General features: G+C 34.6%; 1 protein-coding gene across 1 annotated transcript; it reads right to left on the bottom strand.

Annotated features, from left to right (window-relative positions):
• Positions 1-368: 368 nt before the first annotated feature.
• On the bottom strand, positions 369-25,169 carry LOC148837601 (long-chain fatty acid transport protein 6). The gene is made up of 10 exons (XM_088912094.1): positions 24,646-25,169; positions 23,506-23,712; positions 18,607-18,765; positions 17,200-17,324; positions 14,330-14,524; positions 12,947-13,037; positions 11,753-11,951; positions 5,860-5,957; positions 4,315-4,445; positions 369-3,777 (listed from the first exon to the last, which is right to left on the bottom strand). Exons 1-10 carry the CDS (start codon positions 25,124-25,126, stop codon positions 3,601-3,603), a joined length of 1,863 nt encoding a protein of 620 aa, XP_088768220.1. The 5' UTR covers positions 25,127-25,169; the 3' UTR covers positions 369-3,600.
• Between the last annotated feature and the right edge of the window lie 1,491 nt (positions 25,170-26,660).

Genomic DNA, 26,660 nt, shown 5'->3' on the forward strand with positions numbered 1-26,660 from the left:
GTGTGGGGATAGTGGTGATGACACAGTCATCAATTAATCAATCAACTAATATTTTAAAAACTTCCATGTCAGTGTCGCTCCCATTTGAAAACAATAAATGAATGATAAAGTGAATCCTAGTTCTGTGGCTTATTTGGAAATGTGCTAAAAAAACTCCTATTGTATGTTTTTTTTGTAAGTGGTTTCATATACTGTAGCTCAGAATTTCCCATTTTGCATTTAGTTTCCATTTTTCTACCTGCATTCAGAACCTGACAAAAAATTCTAAATACAGTAAAACAGCAAAATGAAGTCCAAATTTGACGACATCTCTCCAAATGTGATTGTTTGGATATATAAAAAAACAGAACCATTGAAAACACAAGGAATACATTGGCTAAACATTTTATTCCTAAATTTACATGCCATAAAATGAGATTAATCAAAAACTACATCACAGAAAACTACACCCTGAAAATAAAATGCTATAACTATCTCTATGGGACAAAAGATTATGTTCATATGAATGTTTTTTGCAAACATAAAAATGTGTGAAAAAATCAATATTACAAATACAAAAATCACAAGTTTCAGAAACATAAAAGTTATACCAGGCTGAAGTTAATTCTGTATTAGCATTTTGTCCTTACCTTCCATTGTCACCTTGTATACCACCTTAAACAGGGCCTTACTTTATTTTTCTTCAAAAAAGATTGATTTCAGGGTGGTTCAGAAAGGCATTCAACTGAAATCAATCTTCTTTTTGTGGAATGTTTTTTTTTGTATTTAAAAAATACTGTTAAAGTTATAATCTACCTAATCCAAATCCATAAGGTTCGAAAATAGAAAGACTGTTGCCACAGCTGTTATACTAATTGTAATCTAAATGCTGTTGAAGACAAAATAAGAAAGATTACAAAACAATAGCAAACATTCACTTATATCTAACTAACAGAGATGCAGGTATTTAAAGAAATTGGTGTTATATGCTTTAACAGCTCAGTTTTTCAAAAGCACATTAATTAACAAACCTTAATCATTATTTCTTTCAAACATCTTTATTGCTTCCCTTTATTTTATTAAGAATATATAGGTTATTGTTGATGTGGATCTTGAAAATATGTAAAAATATGTATATTTTTATAATTGGACATACCATGAATAAATGATGAAATCACTGGTCTTGCACAAAACCTCCATTCAACAGTGAAACCCAGTCCTGGCTATGGAGTCTTTCCAGGACTACAGATATCACAGAGATAAACCAACCTGTTAACCATTCAGGTGGTAATGTAGAGCAACTGAATAATTAAAAACTTCTGATGAACAAAGACTAGGAAACTAGATAGATTTCAGAAATTATTCAAATATTAGCTTCTATGGCATAAATAACCAATGAAATTGCATGCCAATGTCAAAATCCTATTTTTTATATTTATGTTAATTTTCATGACAGTCTTTTGGCAGATGTAATTTCAATAATTTTAAAATGTTCTGAACAAGTCAGTGCCCCTAAATAAAACACTACTAAGAGATCAGAAATTGAAAAATGTCATTTCTAAAATGCTAGAATATGCTATAGAATACACTGATAAAGTATTAGTAGAGTGACATATACAGTATGTGCTTATAACCAATCTCTGCTATAGATTGTCATATGAGAGCAAATGATAGTGCCAGGTTCAGGGTTGTCGCTATTATCAGTCTTCACCTTCTCATTAAATACTTCTCACTTCTGTTATATGTAATTATTTTTATAGACTTTTCAAGAATTTACACTGAAATGACTCACATTTTCTATTTCTGCCATTAAACCTAACTGAACTGCCTAGGCTACCATTAAGTCTAACTACCTTAAAATGAAACTATTATTCCTGTTACATCCTACTTCTACTTTCTTAGTTTGTTGTAGTTCCTCTGTACTTTGTCTCCCCCTACATTTTAATTTTGTTTTTTAAACCCTAGACTAGAATTCACAAACTGCAGTATGTTAAAAATTCAGCAAGCTAGAAGATCTGACTTAACATTCATATTATTCCTGTTCTTGAACCTCTGCTCTGACTGTGAAATTCTATCTTTCAAGGCACCGAATGGCTTATCTTCCCCTTACATTTCTAATCTCATGTTCAGTTACTATACAGTAGATCCACAGCCACAGTCTTCTATCTACTGATGCAAGTTCCTTGTCTGTACCCAAGACCAGACAGCAGATGATGGGTGATAGGGCCTTTTGTGTCTACCTCTACACTGTAGAGTACATTTCCAGATAATACTATGTTTCTTAGGCAGCAGCCATATCACCCTGCAGCTCTCAACTGGCTACCCACTGCACCTAAGCAGGGTTGAGCCTGGTCAGTACCTGGATGGGAGACCTCCTGGGAAGCTATGGTTGCTGCTGGAAGTGGTGTTAGTGGCACCAGCAAGGGGTGCCCACCCTGCAGTCTGTATGGGTCCTAATGCCCCAGTGGCTGGGACACTATACTGTAGTGGGCTCCATCTTTCGGATGAGACATTAAACCGAGGTCTTGAGCAACCCTTAAGTGGAATTTAGCCAAAACTTGAATTAATGTCTCTACGTTTACTAACATTAACATGGGATATTTAAGTCAATGTCTCAGTTTAATGAACAACAGATCAATCAGCAAAGGGATACAGTGCCACAAAAATTGTAAAATATAACTTTAGATATGTTACCAATTGTCATGTATCATGCTAAATATTACAATAATGTGAACAATCACGAAGGTCTGCCTGTTTCTGTAATACTTCCCATTAACAGTAGCTCATTCAAATTTGATCTGTTTCTCTTCTCTTATACCCTCTATTTGACTTATTCACCGATGCAGCTTCTGTTTCACACTGTCCACTAGCTCCTCAACCCTGTGTAAATCCATTTCATTATAAGCTGGTTATTTAAGCCAGCTTTGTCATTACTTTTCTCTTCAGAGTTCGCTTCTCTACTGCCTTCTGTCTCTCATTCCTCCCTAAAAGCCAATCTTGCCCTCTTCACCCCCCTTTAACTGCCAAAATTGTCATGTATTTCCCAACAATTTCCACACACCCCAGTGGTGACAGCAGCTACCAGTGGACATCAAGACGGCCCCATTCCATCACCTTCCGACACCTTCGCACACCTTCACAAAGACATTTGTTTTTAGAGATCAAAAGATCTGCTTCTTCTCCAATCTATTCTGTAGTATTGCTCTGCTCTGTTGTTTCTCCATTGTACTGCACATCTGATACTGTACATTGGTATTACACTCCATTTATACTACTAAACCTGGAAACCTGGTTTTTAATCACAAAAATTGCATTTTCTTTCTTAATGAAACTCCAGCAAGATTTCCTGAACAAATGGATTGGCTAAATTATTCTGAGTAGAAGTTCACACTGACACATTTCCACCCATTTTCATGCTGGCTTGAATTCTGAATGAGTTTAATGTAGCATAATTTTGCAAAACATATAATACTGAGATTTTGCATTAAACCATTTCTGCACATGTATGAAAGCCCTTTAAAATAAAAAAAAGTTCTCTAATACATATGCACACTCCTGAATATTTGTATGTCAATTAAAAAGTCTCTGTATCATACCAAAATCCATTAGATTTCTCTCTTTTTACAGTCTTATCTGACCTGACACAATGTCATCATATACTGTTTCAGTGAGGGGTATGTATGTTTTCTCAGATGTGTCCAGAAAATACAGAGGCTCCTTGATGACTGCAGGATTGAAGCCCTCTGCAACCAGCTTTCCTTTTTGCTGCTTAAAGGTCTCAGTCACATCTAGAGACATCTGAATGGGAAAAGAAATTAAAATCAGCACTTGACTGAAAATTGAAAAACAACAATCAAAGTGTAAAAAAATAGAAAAATCTCTCAAAATCAAAGATTATTTTGAATATGCTGTGTACTTCCTTCTTGGAATTATAAAGCTGCCCTTTCCAACACTAGCAAATAAAAGTAAAATTAATTTTAAAAGAAAATGTGGCAGTCCCGTCTCGGGGGCTCGGGTGCAGGTGGATTGGAGAAAAAACTGGAGAAGGCAGTCCAGGCTAAAAACCTTGTTTATTGCCCTTTTCATTACAGAATGGTGTACAAATCAAAGCTTCCTCCTGCTTTTGTAAAAAATGGAAGAGGAAAGAGAAAGTCTAGCAAAAGGGAGAGAAGAATAAGTCAAGGCACAGTTCAATTCCAGGAGTTGCTGAGTTCTACAGTAATTTTTTGATTAAATATTTCATATAATGTTGGAACATTTAAAAAATAAACTATTTTGAGCTAAACGTGTTTACAAAATAAACTATTTTGACTATTTTGCATTTTACAGCCTTACCTGTACTCTTAAAAACCATGGCCAAGAATACAAAGGCAAGTGCTTTATCAAATGTGCATAAAGCTCTTTTCCATCAAGTTTGTGATCACATTTCAGAACAAGCGCTGCCATCCCCACCTTTCCTTCATAGCCTAAAAAAAAGGGAACCACCAGTTCTCTTATTTTAAAAACATCATACAAGGCTTTTAAAGTTGAAGCCTTTCAACCCACCTTGCTCATTTTAGTTAAGGTTTTGAGTTCCATTTTTATCACTGCTGTAATCATCTTAAGATACAGTATATGTTAACTCTTTATAGTTGGATCTTTTCTTCCCCCTCATGTGTTCCCCATCTGTGTGAATTTTAGTAATACACTCTTCTTAACTCTGGATGTTTTCGGAACTTCCCACTGTCTTAAACATCAAACTATACAGTCCAGACTGTTAATACCAGTGTGCATTATGTTATTATTAGTCAGCTATGAGATGGATTTCCTAGGTAGCCAGGTACAACTGAGCTCCTGCCAGTCTTAGACAAACATCATGTGGCCAGGGTGAACACATGCCTGTGAACCTTCTCTGTCTGCCAACTCTGTTGTAAGGAGTATGGAGCTCACCATGTAAAAGCTCAACATTGGATATTTTGGTTCATTCATTACACACATTTCTCAGTCTTACTTGATATTAAGTCAGAAAGCATTATGCTGCAAGACCCCCAGAACATGAATCTAAATTGAGACAAAATAAAAGCCCTAGTTAAAAAAAGTCCATACCAGAGCCATTGTAGGGTCATCTTTGTTTCTTTAGCATTAAGCGCTACACCTCAAAGTGTTCTGACTGAAGTAAAATCTTTGGACAAATTAATAGATTGCCCATTTTGACTTACCATGTGTAAAGGATCATGATTTTAGTGACCTGCAGTTAAGTGTATTTTTATCTCCCAGAAATTGTCTATAATAGGTATTAAATAAAAAGTACAGTAACTGCCTACCAAAAAGGCTTACTGAAACAAATATCACTATTGTTTTTGTGCAATCTTTTTGATTACATAAAGTAGAGAAAATAAAAAAACATGCAAAAAATCTTTAGTTAATAGTTTCATCCTTTTGATCTGAATGTGCCCCACATTCAATTCAATAGTCTCAAGAGAAATGAAATGTGTATGCTATTATGATGAGTTATTGTGGAACTGTAAAATCAGATTTTTTAAATTAGGAAAAATACAGAGAAAGTAACAACATTTATATTTTGTCTGATAAATTATTAGATGGCAATACTAAAAAGTAATTTACCATTAACTTGTATTTGATTATCTGAATATACCATGAGAATGAGCTGTAAAAATAAATAAGTTTTATTCAATTATTGCTACTTTTGTGATGCAAAAGACTGCATGAAGGAAATCACTTAAAATTACATTTTGTTTATTAAGGCTATACTACACATTTTTACGTTTACATAGTAAACCTATGCCAATTTCACTAATGTCTATTTATCATTTCATACATGGCATCTATCTCTAATGTGAATTCTGTGGTTGGAATTGAAACCAGGAGAATATTTTTTACCTGGTACACTCACTCCATATACATTCACCTCCTGCAGAAAGTCCACACTGCTTAAAACGTCAGCAACTTCTGTAGTTGCAACATTTTCTGCTTTCCATCTGAAAACAAGATGTGTAGGTCATTAAAACAAAAAGAAAAGCAAATCATTTATGTTTTTAAAATGATTGTAGACTGAACAAGCACAGAGATGTCAAACACCTCTTACTTTTCATCATTTGTTTTAATACTGTAAAGCTGACTATATAGAACTTCATACACTAGTTCTCTGACATGAAAATGAATTGAGTGCCTCAAAAAGCCAAGTCCAGGAAATATAAAAATAGTAACAGTCTGAGGAAAAGGGTGTCTTGCAAAGGCCTTTCATGATAAACATGTCATATAAAGCTCTTTCCTTGCTCATTACAATTCTGGGCACTAGATGGCATTGAAAGTTTAAAAATCTACTGAATAATGAATAATGAAGAATAATGTGCTAGCTAGAGATATTGGCACAGCAAACATGGATCACATAAGGTCTTATGTGATTACTTGGAAATTAATTAAAAATAATACATACAGTAGATGTAGAAAAATACAGATTTCAAAGAGATTTCTATCAATATTTAATTATTCTTTTAATTTACACAAACATTTGATATTACCCTTCTCTAAACTATATCGCCCATCTTTGTAAATTACATTCTCACTTGTTGTTTTGGTACCATACACAGTACAGGCAAAACATTTGTACCTGCAGCCTAGAACATTGTCAGTGCAGTGCCCATCTACAAGAGTAATAAAACTGACCAATAAGTCTTACTTTTATTGCATGTATGAGTATGGAAACTAGTCCTGTGAAAAAGAAAGTACACCCTCTTTCAATTCAATGGTTTTACATATCAGGGCATAAATAACAATCATGTGGTCCTCACCAACTTCTATAATTAGACAAATCTAGCCTCAGATAACAGAAAACACATAACGGATTTCACTATGTCATTATTTATTCAACAAACAGTAAGCCAAAATGCAAAATCATTTGGGAAAAAGTAGGTACACCCTTACTGCTTCCATAGGAATTAAGAATGTAATTAACAGCAGGGTGCAGCTAATCAAATGCACTTGATTAGTTGATCATCAGGAAGTGTGACCACCTCTTTAAAAGCAGAACTTTTGGCAGTTTGGTGGTCTGGAGATTCAGGTGTGTGTTAATACCATGCCAAGGAGAAAAGACATCAGCAATGAACTCAGAGAAGCAATTGTTGCTGCGTGTCAATCTGGGAATTGTTATATAGCCATTTCCAAACAATTTGCAATCCTTCATCCTACAGTGAGAAGGATTATTTACAAATGGAGAACATTCAAGACAGTTGCCAATCTTCCCAGGAGTGGGCGTCCCAGCTCATTCACCCCAAGGTCAGACCATATAGGGCTCAGAGAAATCAAAAAGAACCCAAGAGCTTCATCTAGGTATCTACAGTCCTCCGTTAACATGTCAAATGTTAAAGTTCATGACAGTACGATCAGAGACTGAACAAGTATGGCTTTCATGGAAGGGTACCCAGGAGAAAGCCCCTTTATCTCCAAAACAACAGAACATGGCAGCACGGCTTAGGTTTGCAAAGTTGCATCTGAACAAACCACAGGATTTATGGAACAATGTCCTCTGGACAGATGAGACCAAAGTGGAGATCTCTGGTCATTATGCACAATGCCATGTTTGGCGAAAACCAAACACAGCGTATCACCACAAACATCTCATACCAACCATACCAAGCACGGTGGTGGAGGGGTAAGATAAGATCACTTCATTAGCCATATACAATTTCTTGTATTAGGAATTTGTCTTTCTGCATACCCCAGCTTGTTCTCCATGAGACACACAGGCACACAAACGGGGAGAGAGAAGCTTGGGGTCAGAGCGCACGATCAGCCATTTATACAGCACCCCTGGAGCAGCTGGGGTTAAGGGCCTTGCTCAGGGGCCCAACAGAGTTGGATTCCTCTGCTGGCCACGGGATTTGAACCGGCAACATTCCAGCCACAGGCGCAGATCCTTAGTTACAGTGCCACCATTCCATAAATGCTTATTTATACCAAATTATTCTAGAGGCAAAAGTGAGGCCATCTGTCTGACAGCTAAAGGTAGTGCAAAAGGACAATAATCCCAAGCACACCAGCAAATCTACAAATGAGTGGCTGAAAAAGAAAAGAATCAAGATCTTGGAATGGCCAGGTCAAAGTCCAGACCTCAACCCCATTGACATGCTGTGGACCTTAAGAGAGCTGCGCATAAACAAATGCCCTCAAAGATCAATGAACTGAAGCAATGTTGTAAAGAAGAGTGGGCCCAAATTCCTCCAAAACGATGTGAGACTGATAAACACATACAGAAAACTTTACTTTAAGTTATTGCTGCTAAAGGTGGTTCTACAAGCTACTGAATCATGGGGTGTACTTAGTTTTTCACACATGGCTTCTGCATGTTGGCTTATTTTTTGTTAAATAATGACATAGTGGAATCTGTTATGTGTTGTTCATCACCTGATGTTAGATTTACCTAATTTTAGGACCTGGTAAGGACCAGATTATTTTTTATTATGTCCTTTCTCTTTCAAATGACTGTTTCTATAGACCTAAAGTAGAAGATTACTTATAAAACTAATATCCAGGGGAATAGTCAACATAGGTCTTGCTTGACTAACTCACTGAAGTTTTTGAACAAGCAGCTACACTAATGGATATACACAGAGCACATGGTATGGCATATTTAGATTTTAAGAAGACTACAGATACAGTTCCTGATATAAGATTAGTTCTCTAATTACATGTGGTAGGAATTCAGGAAAATGCATGTGTTTGACTAAGAAATGGTTCATATCAAGTAGAGTACAAATTGACTGGGTAATGTAATTAGTGGTGTACTACGGGATCTTTATTTGGAACACTGCATTTCCTAATTTGTATTGATGATCTAAAATCTGATTTGGTTTGTAGCCATGTTTGTAGACAGCAAACACTGTAGAAGCTGAAATTAAAAGATATGTATATAATATTAAATATTGGGTAAACACTTTGCATGTTTAACATACACAAGTGCAGGTTTCTGCATGCAGGTAGTAAAGGTATAAATAGCTTTAAATATGTAACAGGAAACATGGTGTTAGAACAGACTTGTTTAAAAAGATTTAGATGTTGATATGGACACATCATTTACAATATCTAAACAATGTAGCAAAGCAATTTAAAAAGCAAAGAAAATGTTAGGATTTATAGTCAAAGAATTCGTATCAAGGGATGTTAATGGATGTTAAGGCCCTGTTTAGAATATAGTGCACAGTTTTTGTCACAATATTAAAAAAACAAATCTTAAATCAAGAATCTTCAAGAAACGTCCTGCACTGACAGGCTAATTAAAAAAACATGTTTTTTAGTCTTGAACAGAGAATACTACAAGGGGACCTGGCACAAATATGAAAAATCCCTAAAGCTGCTGCAAAAGTCGATACAGTGGACTTTTTTAGAATACAACAAAAACAAGATAACATAAGTGAAGTCTGCAGGGAAACTCCATTCCTAGGTCCAGAAGAAGGATCCCATCACTCTGAGGCAGCAATTCCTATTAACCTGTGCCATTGTTCCAACCCTTTACTCATAACTGTTCTTAGAGTCTTCTAAATAAACTGTAATGCACAAGATAAAGGTCAGCAACAGAAACTCCACTCAGATTTTGTCAGGTCTGTGTCTGGTTCAAGAAAAAACAGGAGTAATATTACATACCTACTGAAAATGAAGCATTTATTTGAAGATAATATGTTTGTTTACTCATTGTTGCTATTGGCACCATCACTTAATATTTCATAATACTGATTTTATAGAGTTTGTTCCCAGTACAGCCAATACGGGGCACTGGGACTACAGAAAAAACAATAGACAACAGACAAAAGCAGATGGAAAACTTTAGTCTGTTTCTGTATGTATACTGTGGCATTTTCTTTACACCCACAATTTCTCCTGTGCAAGCTTTATTGCATAATTATTGCTTTCATCTCTTTTTGTTGAATTTTCAGAATAAAAATTGCATAAAACTAACAATGGCAGCTCTCAGGAAGCTTAAAATGACCCTGCACTTCACTTAACAGCAAAGCAAAATAGAGAAAGATTCATGCTGGAACCCCAGACGCCACTGGGTAAGCCTCTGACAACCAGCTTTTGACCGGTTACCAGACCCCAAAGTACAGCTCTTGTCATTTAATCTTCTAGATACGCCAACAGCTTCCCACCATGCCTGGGCTAGTATTCTATGCATTGTCTGTCATGAACTAATTTTCTGTGTTCATCCAAGTTCCTTCATTGAATGCATCTATTCCTATTTAGCTTAGCTGATCACAGTTGACAGGCATCTCCTAACCCATCCTAAAGGGTGAGTCGCATCATGTGGTGCTTTTGTGAATGGAAGCAGCTTTTACTTGGCTTGATTCTGTCACACAGTGCCAACTTGGAACCACCTCAATTCCATCTTCCGCTGAAATCAGAAGCAACAATGAGAATACACAGCAACAATGTTTCCTGTGAAATCCTCATTGACTGCTAGGAATTTCAGTGGTAATGAGCTCACCTTCTCACTATACATCAGCAGAGCTCGGGACACATGGGTTTTGGTTGAAGGACAAACTGGTTGTCATCATAATTCTGCAGGGCCCCATGTCACAATTGGCAGCCCATTTCTGTTCCTCACAGGACGTACACTGATTTTATTTATGAAGTCATGCCATGTCCATGAGGATTTTTACTACTTTGAGCTAGAACTTATACTGCAAAAGCAGAAATAAATCTTTGTCCTGGTCTTGAAAATAAATGTACCATGGATTGTTTTATTATGAAGTTATTATTAATCTTATTAACCTTTGGTACATCTCCAAGAGGCATGAGGGAAATAAAAATTGCATCACACAAAATCAAAAGACTAATTTCAATTTTTTTAAACTAAAGTAATATAATATTTCTTATTTTATTATTTTCTACAGAAAAGAATATATGGGGTTCTACAGGACATTACACTCCAAAACACATTAAAATTCCATTTGAAGCACAGGAATTTAAGTGCCTAAGTGTTTTGAATATAGTATATATATAACATCCACATTATATACAGTATATTAATCACAGGTTGACGTATTCACAGAACTCTTCCACATCCACATCTTATTTATCGTTAAAGCTAAAAGATAGTCCTGATTAACTGACCATTACAGATTATATAATAATTCTTGGGTTAAAAAAAATAAGAAAGGAAAAAAATTGTTGTAAAGTCCTAAAAATAAATACGTATATTTACGCTTCAATTTTATAAATATGATTTAACCCTGTATCATATACAAATCACACCAAAGTTTGTTAGGAGAGTAACGTGAAAATCTTTTGCCTTCAAAATGGAGAGGTTAAGCTCAATTTGTGTACTCAATCAACAGCTATGATCTTTAATACAAGTTAAGACACTGAGACACAGTGGTGATTAGGAGTTTATGAAGAATAGAATCCAGTGCTTGTAGTTTTTATCAAACTCTTCATTTATTTCATAAATATATAATGCTTATCTAAAGAACACACTCTCTTAATTATCTCTTAAATGTTCTTTAAAAAATATTATAAAAGAGAATATTGGAATATATAAGCAAAGTCATCCTTAAGCCTAGAGTAGTTCATTTACAAATAAAATAGGTATTTGATGAAGCACTGGGTCCATAGTCATAAATGTGTACAGTACATATTTACCTTTCAACTGAGTTTCTTACTAACACCTGTAGCCCATCTGTATTCTTCATCCAGAGGGGGCAGTCTTCACTTCTCTTTATATATCTGTCCATTACCTCAGTTAGCTAGTCACATATCAAATAATATTAACAGTAATTACCTGAATGTATCTCCTACTCTGTCCCGAAAGTATACAAAATCTTCATCATCATGCAGCATGAGATCACCGGTGTTGAAGTACAAATCTCCCCCTTTAAAGACATTCCTCAGTAACTTCTTCTCTGAGAGTTCCCTGTTTCCAGCATATCCCAGGAAGGGGTTCATGACTGACACTGGAGCAACAAGAAGACCAGTCTCACCTATAAAATAAAACGCTGATTAAACACCAACAGCCTGATTATCACAGTGACAGAAAATGGGACCTGGACTGACCCTATTCTTGTACTCTAGTTTGTCCCATTTTAGAACTTGTTGCAAATGTATTACAAATATTCTATATTTATATATATATATGTACATTTTTATATTTTTAGGACTTAAGAAGATTTTTTTTACCCCTGGAAGACAGGATTTATGGAGGAAAATGTCATGTCTGTAAGAAATATGCCTTTTAAATGAGCCTTTTCTTTTGAAAAGGAAGCATGCTTCAGTAAATTACAGAACAACCACATTTTCAGAACAAAAGTAACTTGTAATTCATGCAGTAGCTGATCTCAATGGATAATGTTTTATGCAACCTCAAAACTGGCATTATAAAATGGACTATATATATACTACTTGACCAAAAGTATTTGGATATCAGACAAAATAACAAAAGACAGCTGTTTACAATGTATATAATACGGTGTTAGCCTCCATAATTGTTTTCTAGCTTTTTGTACTATAATTAAAGGGTTTAAGAATAAACAAAAATGTAGAAAATATTGTAATGTACCAGAAATTTGTATTTTTAAATTAAATTTGAAAGTTCCAAAAACACGAACAAAGAGTTCTGTCTGTGTTTAGTTATCAGGTTCTAGCCAGTGAGAACTTGGCCACAGTCATAATTTTCCTTCTTTATATACCCTGAGCTTGGTCATTAACTTGCCAATTGCCACTGAATTATATTTCCCATACTGTATGTAGAAATCTTACTTCCTGACCTATCAGAAACAGAGATGCACTAATATTACCACATTCTTCCACTAAAAAATAAAGAAAAATGTTCAGAAAGTCTAAAGAATAGCAGTTCTGGGAAAATACTTTTAAACAATGCATATATAAAACAATTACATTTTATAAAGGAATGTTATGATGAAAATCTAAATTAAAAAGACAACAGTTTAATAAAATATGGAATATATTAGTTTCTTACCCTTCTTGACTTTCACACAATACCCCTTTTCAGTCCGTACTGGTTCATTGCTTTGGAGATCATATTTCAAGAAATCAAAGGGTAAAATGCGCTGAAATATAAAATGAGAAACACTTTTAAGTGTACATAATTAAAGAAGAGTGAATCTAGGCTTTGCTTAGATTCTTACAGATTCAATTTATACACACATACAGTATGCTTGATGCAGTCAAATGTTTCCTTATTGTAATACTGTATGCCTGTTTTAAAACAAATTAAACAGGTAAACACCCTTATACTGCAGCTCATTAAATATTTAATACTGAATTAAAAATGCAAGGCTTTGACAGCCATCATTAGCAGCAGGAAATAGCTTGAAATATTCATGTTTATTTTACATTTGTTTTGTTGCACTTGATCCCACTGGAATACTGCAGAGCGACCTAGCGCTGACATGGTAGCTGACCACACCTCAACTCGCTTGTCAGTGAGTACCTGTGGACGTGGAAGTGGGTTCCGACAGGAAACCTGTATCACCTGCAGCCAATGTACAGCCACGCCCACTTCGAGTGATTCAGAATATTTGAAATCTCCCTGGACAGTGAACGGGACTCTGCTTTAGAGTTTGCAGTGTGTTAGAGTGGCTCAGAGCCTATTGAGTTTATAGTTCCTGTAGCTTGGTCTACAGTGTTCCAGCACGAGCGAGCTTCCCAGGTTTAGATTAAGATCAGTAAATCTAGAAAGGTTTGAATGGGGACCTATGTCAAACTGTGAGCCCCAAAGGAACAAGCAGTGGTTAGACCACAACAATAAAGAAAAAGCAAAAAATGTTGTGAAGCCTTCCTCAGGCATTTGGTTTTTCCTAATCCCTCATTGCATTAAACTATACTCTTGACATTGAGTTTTTTTTAAGTTTAGAAAACTAATTTCAAATTAAAACAGGCTTGGTTTACATCTTGTAGTCTGTTTTACATTTGAGTGTTTCATTAAAATGTTTTTACAAATGTAAACCTTAAATGAATCACTTCTAAAACACTGTACAATTAATCTTTTTAATCAAGATGCAATTAAACAAAGCATGTTTATGTATTTTGATGTTTTTTTTCTAGGGCTTTTAACCTAATACAGGTAACATTTTTTCAGAACAATCATATCAGGGCTACTTACATAAGGAAACATAATTACAGGTATCTATACAGATGTAATTAACAGATAAAATATACATTGTGTACCACAATCTAAGCCACAAGCATTCTGCTTGTACATGAAGTTTTAGTAACGACATGTAAGTGCCTTACAATGCATACCTTAACTCTTGAAGAAAAGCCCTTTAATTAGAGAAATGTGAAAATTATAAAAACAAAATAGTTGTACAAAAGCTATACAACGTTTAATATAGCTGACCTTATTTAAAAATCCTGCACGTCCAATTGGTCCAATTTTATTAGTGTAGTTAACGAAGCCAATACTAGCTTCCGTCAATCCGTAAGATTCGACAATTTTAATCTTTCCAAAGCGTTTAATAAACTCTTTCCAAACATCGGATCTCAGGCCACTCCCTGCCGCAATGCGTACTTTATGATTCATTTCACCAGCTACCTGTGGATAAAAAGTTAAGTAAAACATTTTAAAAAGACTCTAAATTCCACTTTCTCAATACATATGGTCAGTAGGTTAGGAACTACTGAACAAAATAAATATTTTCTCTTGACTGTTGACTGCAGGGAAGATAAAACAAATACTGGAAAAAATATTTCATTCCTAAAAAGTAGTTTATTTAGGACTCGGCAAAAGTGTGCTGCACAAAATATACTAAACTATAAATGGCCTTAAAATAAAACTACAGGCCTAAATAAAGTTTATTTAGGTCTGTAGGTGTATAATATGAATGATATTTTCAAAATAAATTGAAGATGTTCTCTTTTTTAAAACATTTGATAAATATTTACATGTAGAAATAGACATATATACAGTATTCTGATGTATTAGAACACTGGTTATCATTGATTGAGTTTTAATGCTTCTCATTACATATACAAGTAAGTTTTCAATTTCCTAAAAGAAATGTATTCATACCCTCAATCTTTAGCAAGACAACACCGATGCGCATTCATTTAAAAATACAGAAATGTATTCCTTTCACTATTGTATGTATCACCAGCATATGTGTTAAAAAGTGTCACATAAATTTTGAAATACATAAGTTCCAAGTGTACACTGTAAACAACCTGGAAACAAGTGTTTTGTGAACCTGCCTTTGGCTCATATAGACACCAGAAGGCAGTTCTTGTAGCCATTTTATGGATTCAACCTTATAATGATTTTGTTTTCAGATAACACCCAAAATGTTACATCTTAACAAGGTCTGGATATTGGAAATGACCTAACAAGGATCCCAATATCATGTTTGCTCAGTCACTTATTCAAAGACTCTAATAAGTCCACTGGATTGTTATACAGCTAGACAATCCGTTTACAATGACTGATCTTCTGAACTAAAGGCACTAGGCTTTGGCTAAATATTCCATCCACTTCTCACTTCTTACAAGGACACCAGAATCTCCATACTGAAGACACAGGAACGGGTTAAGATGATCTCACTGCTCAAATTGCTACAATCCACAGCATACAAGTTCACAGACAAGGCTGAATATCAACACAGAACCTAATTTTCAGATTGAGCAGGTGGCATTCTTGCTATGACCAGAACTTTGCCCTAACCTCACATATTGAGGGTAGCTGCCAGCAAGACTTTCAAACTGGTAGAATGTCCATAGACCTTTATGCAGTTTGTGTATAGGGACATCTGATTCCTTAGGAGTACAAACCTAAAGAACAAGACAGACTGTTTTCCAACAAATATTTCAATTTCTGCAATGCTGGATTTATTAACTCCATGCTTTTATATGCCATTTACAGTCTTGTGAAAAGCATGGTGGGTTAAGGGTACTGGTTACAAAAATGTACCACGGTTGATTTAAACAAATGTAAAACGTCCTTGAAACTGTTGTGTGATAGTTTGGAAGCCTAATTGTAAGATATTGCAATTTAAAAGAACCAATAAGCAAATTGGTCAGTGCTAAAAATCAACACTAGCACTATTTTATTATCAGTCTTAAGATTATATACAGAAGAACAACCTTTAATGATTAAGATTTATGAAGTGTCCATTGTCTCCTGTGGCTTGCTTTTGGTCCTAATTATCTAAATAAGGACTCAGGTAATATCTCTCTTAGTAGGCATGTGTTAATCATTAAAATCTTTGTTTCAGAAAGTGATAAAACACACAAACTCACTAATATTTTTACTAATGTGGAAACCAAATACTTAGTATTAATATTGATTCTGTTGCCAAAATTTTCAGTTTGTGTTTGTGCCCAACCACGGCATAGTCCAATTTAGTTTTGGAGCAATTTAGATGGTATTTGGCTAAATCATGTCTCTTTTTCTTTGTTATGTTGCCACAGATTTTTTTCAAGGGCACTAGATTTATTCAGCATGAATAGGGTAGAGTTTGTCACAATTTTTGTCAGGAAACAGTTCTCTCTCTCCCACTACTTTACACTTGCTACATATGGATTTTGAAGGGTCTCTTATTTTGTGAACATCTTGATGATACAGTTTACACAAGGATGAAGGTAGAAATTCTGAACACTTCAGACAATTTTGTGACTGTGCCTGTGATGATAAATTATATTAAGTGGATTGCAATGGTATAAAGTTTCCTTTTTTTACCCAATATCAATCAAAGTGAATTGAAATGTTTCTATCTGATTGATATATACTGTATATATACACAGTATAAAATAAATTACTAATTGTTTTAGAAGTAATTATATTGTAATTGTAATTATTATTTACATTGTGGTATGTGACAAGATCAGACCAAATATCAAGATATTTTAAGAAACTTTCAAATGAGTAAATACAAATTAGTGATTTTTGCAAACAGATTACAGCATTAAGCTTTTACATCTTTTGAGGGTACAAATAAATTTGAACATTGTTTGTAAGCAGTACATATACATGCAGGACACTGTATATAACAATTTCTGAACGATATGCCACTGATGTTTAAACTATGCCTTCAATTTTTTACATTTTAAATTTATAATGCTTGATGCACATTTTGTAACAATCATCCTTTAAGTATATACTATTGCAAGGGTTTAAAGAAGAGCATGGATACATTTAGAGAAATCCCTTCAGTCATAAAGCATTCTAAAGAAAATCATCCTACAAACGACAGGTTTTGAAATGAAGAGTGGTCCTACCTTAGGCTGATTAACCAGATATCGACACAGTTCTCCAATATACTGGAATACTGTGACATTATATTTTCGGCAGTCAGACCAAAATTGACTTGCAGAAAACTTCCTCTTTAAAACACAGGTAGCTCCTTGGGTAAGAAGTAACAAAAATCAATAATAATAATACACAGTAGGTATTCAGGTATACAATATGACTGCCATATTACACTGGCCTTTTATTATGTCTACAGATACTGTAAAACAAGGTCTTTAATTATAAAAAGCAGTTATTTTTAAATTGTTATGCTTCGTTACAATATACTGACCATCTTTAATTTATTATAACTATTATAAATTATAATAATTTAATAACTATTAAATTTCTGCCCAATCCTAGCAACTCAGCAGGCTTAGAACAAACTTATAATGATATGTTTTAACAGACAAGTGATTAAGTAAATTTGAAATAAGACCAAGATTAAATTAAGGTTTGACCCACCCATAAGCATCAATCAAGTAATTGATGGAGGCTTTTTAATTTGTACCCATGGGACATTTGCCATCAAACACACTTTGTAATGTGCAATGGGTGAATGGGTTGAGGTTTGATTTTATCTGGGCCTAAATTAATTGAGAGATTTTGCAGCTAGCACATTCTTTGCATAAACACTGTAATACTTGTTTTCGTTATTTGTAACTCATATAAGTATAATCTATGGCTTTAAGTATCTAAATGAATAGTTTCAAAAAGGTACACAGAAAATTGGAAAAGATGTTAATTTATTTGTTAAACCCATTTCCACCCTTTCTGAAATGCTCTAAGGAATTGCAAGGAATGTTTTAAAGAATTTTACAGGAAAGATATTACTGACAATACAACAGGACTGTGGGCTTCTTGTTTAAATTGCTTCTTTGTTTCTTGTCAATGTGAAATTACTTTAGTTATTTAAACTATTCATTGTATGGTTAATAAATATTTAGAGCTACTACTGTCATGATTAGGAAAACAGCCACAAAAAAATGGTAGTAATAACCTGTGATTAAGCTTCATACAAATAAAGGCCGCTATATATTGATAACACACAGTGACAGAATGACTGAGAAAGTAAAACAACTTTAGTGTACTTTAGGGTAATTTCTTCTCATATAGTGTGAGTAACTGAACAAACCATTTATTATGTTGGTTAAAATATCAACGTTTCTGAGTTTTTTCATCCTTACGGGGATCAGATGGAAAAAATGGTATGTCCCCATGAAGAATTAATACTCCAATGATAGAAGACATACAGTAAGCAAGATATAACCAATAATACATAAGCAATAATGACTCTCACAGTTGTTGATAAAGTATGAAATTAAGTATCTGCACCTGCAATCTAACCATTTACAACTGTGAATAAAGTACATAGCAAATAAAAAGTTCTTTCATACCAAGTTCAATGCATCCTCCAATCCCTAAAAGGGAAGCTGACATATGGTACAGAGGAAGAGTAATATAGATGTTGTCATTAGATGTGGCTCCACATAACCGTAGAAAGCATAAGCACATCACTGCTTTCAGGTGACTTATACGAGCAGCTTTAGGAAGACCTTTAAAACAACAAAAGAAGAATACAAATTATTCATATATATATTTGAAAAGAACACCCTTACAACTAAAAAAGCAAACATTTTTAAAAAGACTGCAAGGACTGATTAAGTGTGGCTGATTGCTCTTCATTTTTGAAGGTGCTGTTAGACTAGTTATTTATAGGCTGGTTTTGTGTTCTTTTGCTTATTTTACATTCTTCTGTCCTGTGTATGAACATAGAAGGAAGCTTTCTCTGACCTGATGCCCACCCTAACAACACAAATTATCTACATAAGGATATGTTCCAGCAACTCCGTTTAGAAAAACACATCCAACATCATTTCAAAGGATGATTTTAGCATTTCGGGTTACAGTGAGCTATATAAAGCAACACTCTCAATCTTCACAAAATTTTATAGGAAGGAGTTGTTTGTAATTTGTTAATTTTAGAATAACTTGCTTTCTACCCGAGCTGTTCAAACAAGGAAACTGAACTGTAAGTGATGTGAACACTGGAAATTTCATTCTGGAAGGACTATCAAGACCTTCAAAGGACCATATAAGGTCATTAAAAGTTTATTTAATGATAAATGATTTGATAAATCAATAGAATTAGTTAGAATTAGATTTACAGAACCATATAATATTCCATTTTATATTTGACTACCCTCCACATTAACTTTTAAAGAACTTTGTGTCAGAGTGCCAGTTTTCTACTACATTGAATGATCTAGCCTCCCGCAGGGTGTCGTGAAGATAACAATATTCATTCATTTCATGGAGTGTTTTTAAATATGAAAACAATTGAGTCAGAAACATTGTGTGGCATTTAATTAAGGATTCAGCTGTTAGCCAAAGTACTGTTTAGTGAAAAACTATTCGCCTCCTTTCAGATTACAACTAACAACGATGTGCTGGATGACGTTTATGAAATAAATTTAAAAGGCACCAAACTTTGCTGTTATTTGTTCATTCAGATTACCTTAATATATCAGTAGGAACCATATGAAGATCTGGTAACATTTAATTGTGACAATATGCAAAAATTCAGAAACTTGAAAGAGGGAGAATACGTCACAGAATGGCGGAGACTATTAAAAAGACTGTTTAAAAAGACAGAATGGAAGTAATCAATGAGTGAAACGTTCAAGGAGCAATGCTCTGATTGTTTTTTGGCACAGCAGACAGCGGAAAAAATACTGGGCCGTGGCTACTGAAAAATTTTAGATCTGGTGCTGGGAGTCCTGCATTTCTAAAAGTGGTACTCTATCAACTAGGCTGAGTAACTGGGTATACAAGAGTACATTAAGAAATGGTTACAGGCAGAAACCCAAGTGAGACATCTGGAAAGATTTATGATACACAGAGATGTGTATAATTTATTGCATTCAGGTGCATATCTGAGTGGATCAAGACATTTTTTGGCTCCAAGTGGAACACCAAAGAAAGAACTATGGAGATGACAAAGGGAAACAGTTTGCAAACCACTACAGAAAAACAAGAAAAAAATTCCTGGGACCATGGAGCCACAAATAATTTGTCTATTACCACAAACTACCACAGCACGGATTAAATGTACTGTACAAGGAGGTATTATAGCTCGTATAAGACTGAATATGAGCAGAAGGAATTGGCAAGACATGGCTTGTGGCAAAGAAGTACAAAAGGTATAATGGAGGATGATCTCTAGGGACCCAAAAAGAAAAATTGATTTCTCCATGTAGAGGAGAATTCACACATTTGAAGACCCAGTCATGGCTGAAAGATTGTGGAAACCAGAGAAAGCAGAAGAGGGAGAGGGGGGTTAGGGGTGGAAGTGATCATGGTCGTTCCAGAGCTCCAGGGAGATAGAAGACATCAGAAATACAACTTTCCCTTTAAATGGTTAGTAGGCTTTAATCTAAATGGCGACTGCATTGCTTAGTTAAGTTTTATAGCGCCTGAAGACTTTGCTCTCATCTCACTCTTGTTGTTATAAACAGCCATCACGCTGTCTGCCTGTTCATATTTTCCATCTATTTATTTTTAAAAATTAAATGCAAATGTGTAAAGGCTGTAGAATCTTCAAAAGACTTTGAAATTTCATGTAATAAATCTCACCAGCTCTTTTACCAACTACAAGTAGTATGTTATTACATAACATAATATTTATATAAAATGAAAGAAATACTTTTAGACACTCAGTTACTACAATGGATTGTATTTTATTCACTATGTCCTAGAATTAGAACTGTGAAGTTTAAGATTTTTTTTTAAATACCTTACATTTTATTTATTTTAAAAATTGCATAGAGGATATTAAGAAATAACGTTTGTATTTCTGCTTTTGCCTCCAACATTTTCAGTGTGATATTGCACAGTGACAACCGAGTCATGGGGTAATTTAAAGGGGAATTTCAGTCCCAATTTCTCACACTGGTTATTAAATCTTGGTAACAAAATAAATTAGTTGTAAAATTTTCCAAATTCATAATTAAATATAAAATTGTGAACTTTGTGAAAGTACTGTATAGTCTCCATGTTGTCTAGAGTTTGTGAGAATTGTGACGTGATGCGGCCCTTCCTGCTTGCTAGTTACTGTGTATTTCTGGACAAAATCGTCTTGAAGTCGAGAGCAATATTTCTATTGGATTAAAAGAGATGTATTCACAAGCCTGCTTCTTTACAATGTAATAGGGCCACTTCAGCTCATCGGACATTTGGTTTCCTTGTTCTGAATTACAGAATATGGTGCTGCAAATACTTGGAATTTTTGTCTATTTTGTTATGTAAATTGGTGATTTTACATATTAATGTGTACATTTTACTTTCACTGTGATCTGAAAAGTATTCATCAATGTTGATTCTTTCTCAACCTCAAAATATAAAACTAGCATTGCAGTTTTCCTTTAAACATGCTATGGGTTCTCAAAGTTGGAATCATGCACATATAACAGGAATGGCTGTTCCTATCTGTTTCGGGTAAAACTGATTAATAGTTGTTCTCATCAGTGAGGCTGGTGATAGCCCAAGATCAGAATCTTTCTGTATACAAGTATTGTAGCTTCAGTTTCATGATAATGTACTGTTGTGGCTTGAGTGCATGTGTGGGGTGATAGCTAAACGATTGTAATTCCCAATTAATTTACCTATTCCATACATTTAACACAATGTGAATTGTCTTAAGTATTTATACAGCTGTGCTTGAACCCTGCAGCAAGTAAACATGGTGAAAGATACAGATGGTTAAAGACGTAGCGCTAATAGTTAGCTCAGGTGAAATAAATTCAATGTTAAATCACTATGTCAGCCATATAAGAAAATAAATATTTCACAATGACTGGACTGGAAGTGTGACCACCTTTCATGGGGATGGATTGCATGACAAAGCTGACCTTAAGGCAGGATAAATATAGCAGTGGGGTGTGCAGTAAGCACAGTGGGGGCGAGACATAAACATGGGAAGGAAGGAAAAAGGAACTGTCATCATCATAGACAGCATAAAAGACTGGTGTGCTTTGCTTTTTCATCAGATTTGAAACCAGGTTCAGTCCAGGTAATCAGAACACTGGAAGAGATATGTACTCTTCATAAAAGTGTTTGATTTATTAGAGGACATTCTGATTTCCTGTAATGTGTAATCCTCCGGCTTAATTGTTTTGTCTTCCTTAGTGGTGCACTATTTCAAATAGGAAAATTATTTCCCTTTAATTCATGATCTTCCACTATCGGATTTAATTCTGGTCAGAATCCTTTTAATAGGATATAACGTAGATTCTCTCTTTGCTTTTTAAGGTATTTTGTCTTTATATTACAGGTGTAGACGAAATGGTGTTTCTATATCTGTAGAAAGCAGATTTGTAAATATCATAGTAGTAACATGTTGGATGTGATTAATCTGTATTATTAATTCTAATAAATATTTATTTGTCCTGTTTGCTGCTTGATCAATACTCCATTAACACGTCCTGCTGGGGGATAAAGAAATGATATGCTGTATAACAGTTATTTACCACATGTAAAGTGAGCAAATACTATTTATTAATCCATAAAAATGTGCTGTTGAGTCTTTGATTCAGGTTCTCAACAGATGTTTATAAATTATAAATTATAATTATAAATAAAATTCATGGAAACACAGGAAACTGTGCGCTTTTGCAACAAACAGATTCCTTGCTGTTTTAATCAGTATCTTGAATGTTAAACTGTGTTTAACGTTTAGTACAGCTGCTTTAGGAACCAGTATCGACACTGGTGAAAGATACAGTATATGTAGTACTCATTAGGTACCTGAAATTTGTGTCTTTGCTGATAGGCATACAGTATCACAACTAATTTGGTTTGCCCTGCATACTGATTTCATAAATGTACAGATGTCTGTTTGCTCCATAAGAAGTATGCCTAACCCTTATGCAATTACTGTCACATATAGCTTCTCTGTTTTTGTTTTTCTCTTGCCAAATACTTGGAATGGGCACAAAGGTTTTACAGACCCCTTAAGGCAATACTGTTCCATTAGTTTTGGGTGTGGTGGTAAAAAACCTAACAACGGTGCAGGAAGACAGAATATTAGAACACAGGTTTTATGGATTTCACCTGGAAATGTTCCTGTGTGCTTGAAACTGTGTGAAGGAAAAGTGATTTTTCAAACCTGTTGGCTTGTTCTGTCCTGGCTGGTAGCAGTAGCTAATCTTAAAAGTAATGGATAATTGATACTGTACTCTAAGCCTGGAAACTGGGTGAAGAGTCAAAACCAAAACACATTCAATTAAAATCTGTACCTGTGGTTCCAGATGTAAAGATATAGATGAAATTTGACATGATATTGGTTGGAGAGCAAACATCAGGTACCGATTCCTCTGAAGTGCCTTCAATCTTGTCCAGCAATGTATTAACTCCTTGGTAAGGTGAGTCTCTGTCCAATAACCACAAATCAATCTTGTTTTGTTGCAGAGTAAACAGAACATCATCTAACAAGTGGATGAAATCTAAAAAAGAAAAAAATATATATACAACTTTTACCACAGTCATCTGACTATCTCAGAGGAAACATATCCATTCCACCCAAGATAACCCCTTCATGGCACTACAAGATTAATGTTGTCAGCACTTTGTCCAGCATTTTAAGGACCGTATTGTTACCATGTGGTTGCTAAAACTGTTCTTAGGGTGAATTAACAAAGTATTTCTTTATGCCCATTCTAAATTATTATGACTTATTGGATACATAGGAAGCTCTGTCCGATTACCTGAACAGTATCTCTAATCCTATTCGACAATCAATTGCATCACTAAATATGTCCAGTGGTATAAAACTAGAGTGAATATATGAACACTATGTCATACAGAAAGTGGCTAAATATTTAAACAGTAGTGCTGCCTTCTTAAAATCAACAATAAATTATCATTCTTTTTTTCTATACATTGTATAAAACACAAAAATATAAATTGCACTGCACACTTTAAGTAACATACACTTTTTAAAAAAAAAAGCAATACTTGGAGTATACACATACTCCTTACTGATATACTTAGAAGAGAAAACGTATTTTTTTTACTCTACGACAACACTGAAAAAAACTAATCTGGCTGATAAGAATGATGTTTGAGAAAGAAATAAGCGAGACAAGTAAAAATTTAGGTGGCAAAAAAAGTCCACGGGGAATGGTAACAAGGGTTATAGTTATTACAAAATAAATCTTAGAAAACAAGAAACGTTTTCTTAAATGTCGCAATCTTGCAGAGATATGTATGACACAACCTATAAAAAAACAGTTGAATAACATTAAACATTATCAAAGTTCATGCAACTGACTACTGTTTAAATTGCACAATATGCAATACCTGAAGCTGGTTGCGTTCAGCAAAAGGATTCAAACAAAATAAGAAATAACATGGTGTAAAATTGTTTGTGCAAATACCTGCGCCTAACACGAGAGTTTTTGCTTCACAGCTCTCGAAACAGTGTAGAAGTGATTTGGATTTGATGTTAAAGTTCAGGAACGCGACCTGACAGCCCAGTTTACAGAGTCCGAACCAAACACAAATGAAATCGGGTTCATTGCTCATCAGCAGGGCTACTGTGTCTCCTTTTTTCACGCCTCCCTGCTGCTTGAATACCTGCGCTACTTTGTTGCTTCTTTTGTCCACGTCTTCATAAGTGTAAACCTCTCCTTCGAATACGATGAAGGGTTTGTCTGGGGTTTTCCTCGCTTGGTGGACAAAGCAGTCCAGGAAAGTGACAAACCCCTCCCCCATCCTTAGCTTCATCAATCGTTTGACTCTTTGAAACTTCAAGTAATAAATCAAATCATCCCAAAAGTAAGGATAAAACATCTTCTGGAAGATGAGTAAGGCGAGAAATCCAGCGGCTGCAGCTACAAACAGCGAGAGTAGCATCATAATACGGACGGCACTGACCGGTCAACACAGAGCTCGACGTCTTATCAAAATTGAAAGAACCTTTACACTTTTAAAAAGTCTTTACTAGAATCCGCGCATGCTCGGACTGATCTAAACTTGCTCAAGAAGAGCCGCACATATGCATTCATTCAAAAAAGAATGTGACCGCATTGCTACAGTGACCGTGGATAAACATCTAAAATTAACCAGCAATGCAAGTTTAAGCCATTTCAGAACCTTCCTGCTCTATGGTTTTTGTGACTGTAAGCCTAAATATGTAGTTTATTTATTAGTTTATATGCTGGTTTATCTTAAAATGTGTAACGTTAGCATGGAAGTTCACAGAACGTTTAGAACCAATGTTAAAAAGTTAAAACTTTTTTTAGAAGCAGTTTCAAGACCGAATTTTTTGGGGGGGCAAACGTCAACAAATGCAGACAATGTATTCTGTATTTTAAGTCCCAGACTAAGCCATTACCTACGGAATGCTCCTTGTAGTTCTACTTACAGCTGGTACATTAAAAGAAAAGCTGCTCCTTTTGTGTTTATTGATGATTAAGAGTAATAGGATGCACTTTCAGGTTTGTTAAAATTGATTTTATGATTTTAAACAATATGCCTCTCATGCTGATGGAAAAACATTATTTAGAAACAATTAAGTCCATAGGTAAATATTATTTAGCTACGGCAAAATTAAAGAAACTGAGTTTGAATGTTATATTAACAGCTTTGAATGACACTAACCTTCAAATCAAGTTTTCTCTAAGGATCCACTACAAATGATATTAATTACTTTTTGTAAAAAAGGTGAGGCATGGTCCTACAAATTTCTTATGGAGCCTGATTCAATGAGCATAGATCTACAAACAAACATTTATATAACACTTAAGTGAATAAATAATCAAAGCTCATATATAATAAAAATAGAAATAAATGCACTTTTTGAATTCACAACAGAGATACATCCTTCTGCTTGAGATAAACAAACACTACATCTTAAAGAAAAGAGCAATTTTTTACAGGATGGCTGTACCACCAATGTTTTGTAAGAAAATGCATTTTTGTTGTCAGTATTGGCAAGTGAAGTGCACGTTTCCCAAAACACACACAGAACCACAAAGAACAGATAAAATATGGGCTTATATGTGAAGTTGGCTTTTAAAGGCAAGGCGTGGGACTTTTACATAACTTTCCATAGCGATGTACTGTATATACAGTATTTTAAATAACTTTTAAAATGCTTTTCAGAGCTCAACCCTTGTTCACTGAAGTGTCGTTCAAACATCTCAAAGTTATTGACTGGGTTTATTAAGGAACCTATAAGACACCCTTTACATCCTGTTGGTTTACTATTTAAAATCACTTGCCTGAAAGTTTAGGGTGCGAAAATCAAGCCTAAGTTGAAAGAAGGTACAGGCTGCTTTAAAGGGAATTTCGAATATACTTTACCTCAATCTAAATATATTTTTGTATGATAGCATCCTCTATCCCTAACATGGATAAAGAAAATAAATACTGAGAAATGTTTATGAAT

The sequence above is a fragment of the Atractosteus spatula genome, chromosome 3, assembly GCF_055471065.1.
Source record: "Atractosteus spatula isolate fAtrSpa1 chromosome 3, fAtrSpa1.hap1, whole genome shotgun sequence".
Lineage (NCBI taxonomy): Eukaryota > Metazoa > Chordata > Actinopteri > Semionotiformes > Lepisosteidae > Atractosteus > Atractosteus spatula.

What these genes read in the sequence shown, in the direction of transcription:
- LOC148837601 (XM_088912094.1), bottom strand. Translation starts at nt 25,126, where the DNA reads ATGATGCTACTCTCGCTGTTTGTAGCTGCAGCCGCTGGATTTCTCGCC. An exon ending in CTTTACATCTGGAACCACAG is followed by an intron (nt 18,766 to 23,505) that starts GTACAGATTTTA and finishes GTTGTTTTAAAG; the next exon opens with GTCTTCCTAAAGCTGCTCGT. An exon ending in TTGTGTGAAAGTCAAGAAGG is followed by an intron (nt 11,952 to 12,946) that starts GTAAGAAACTAA and finishes TTTATTTTATAG; the next exon opens with GTGAGACTGGTCTTCTTGTT.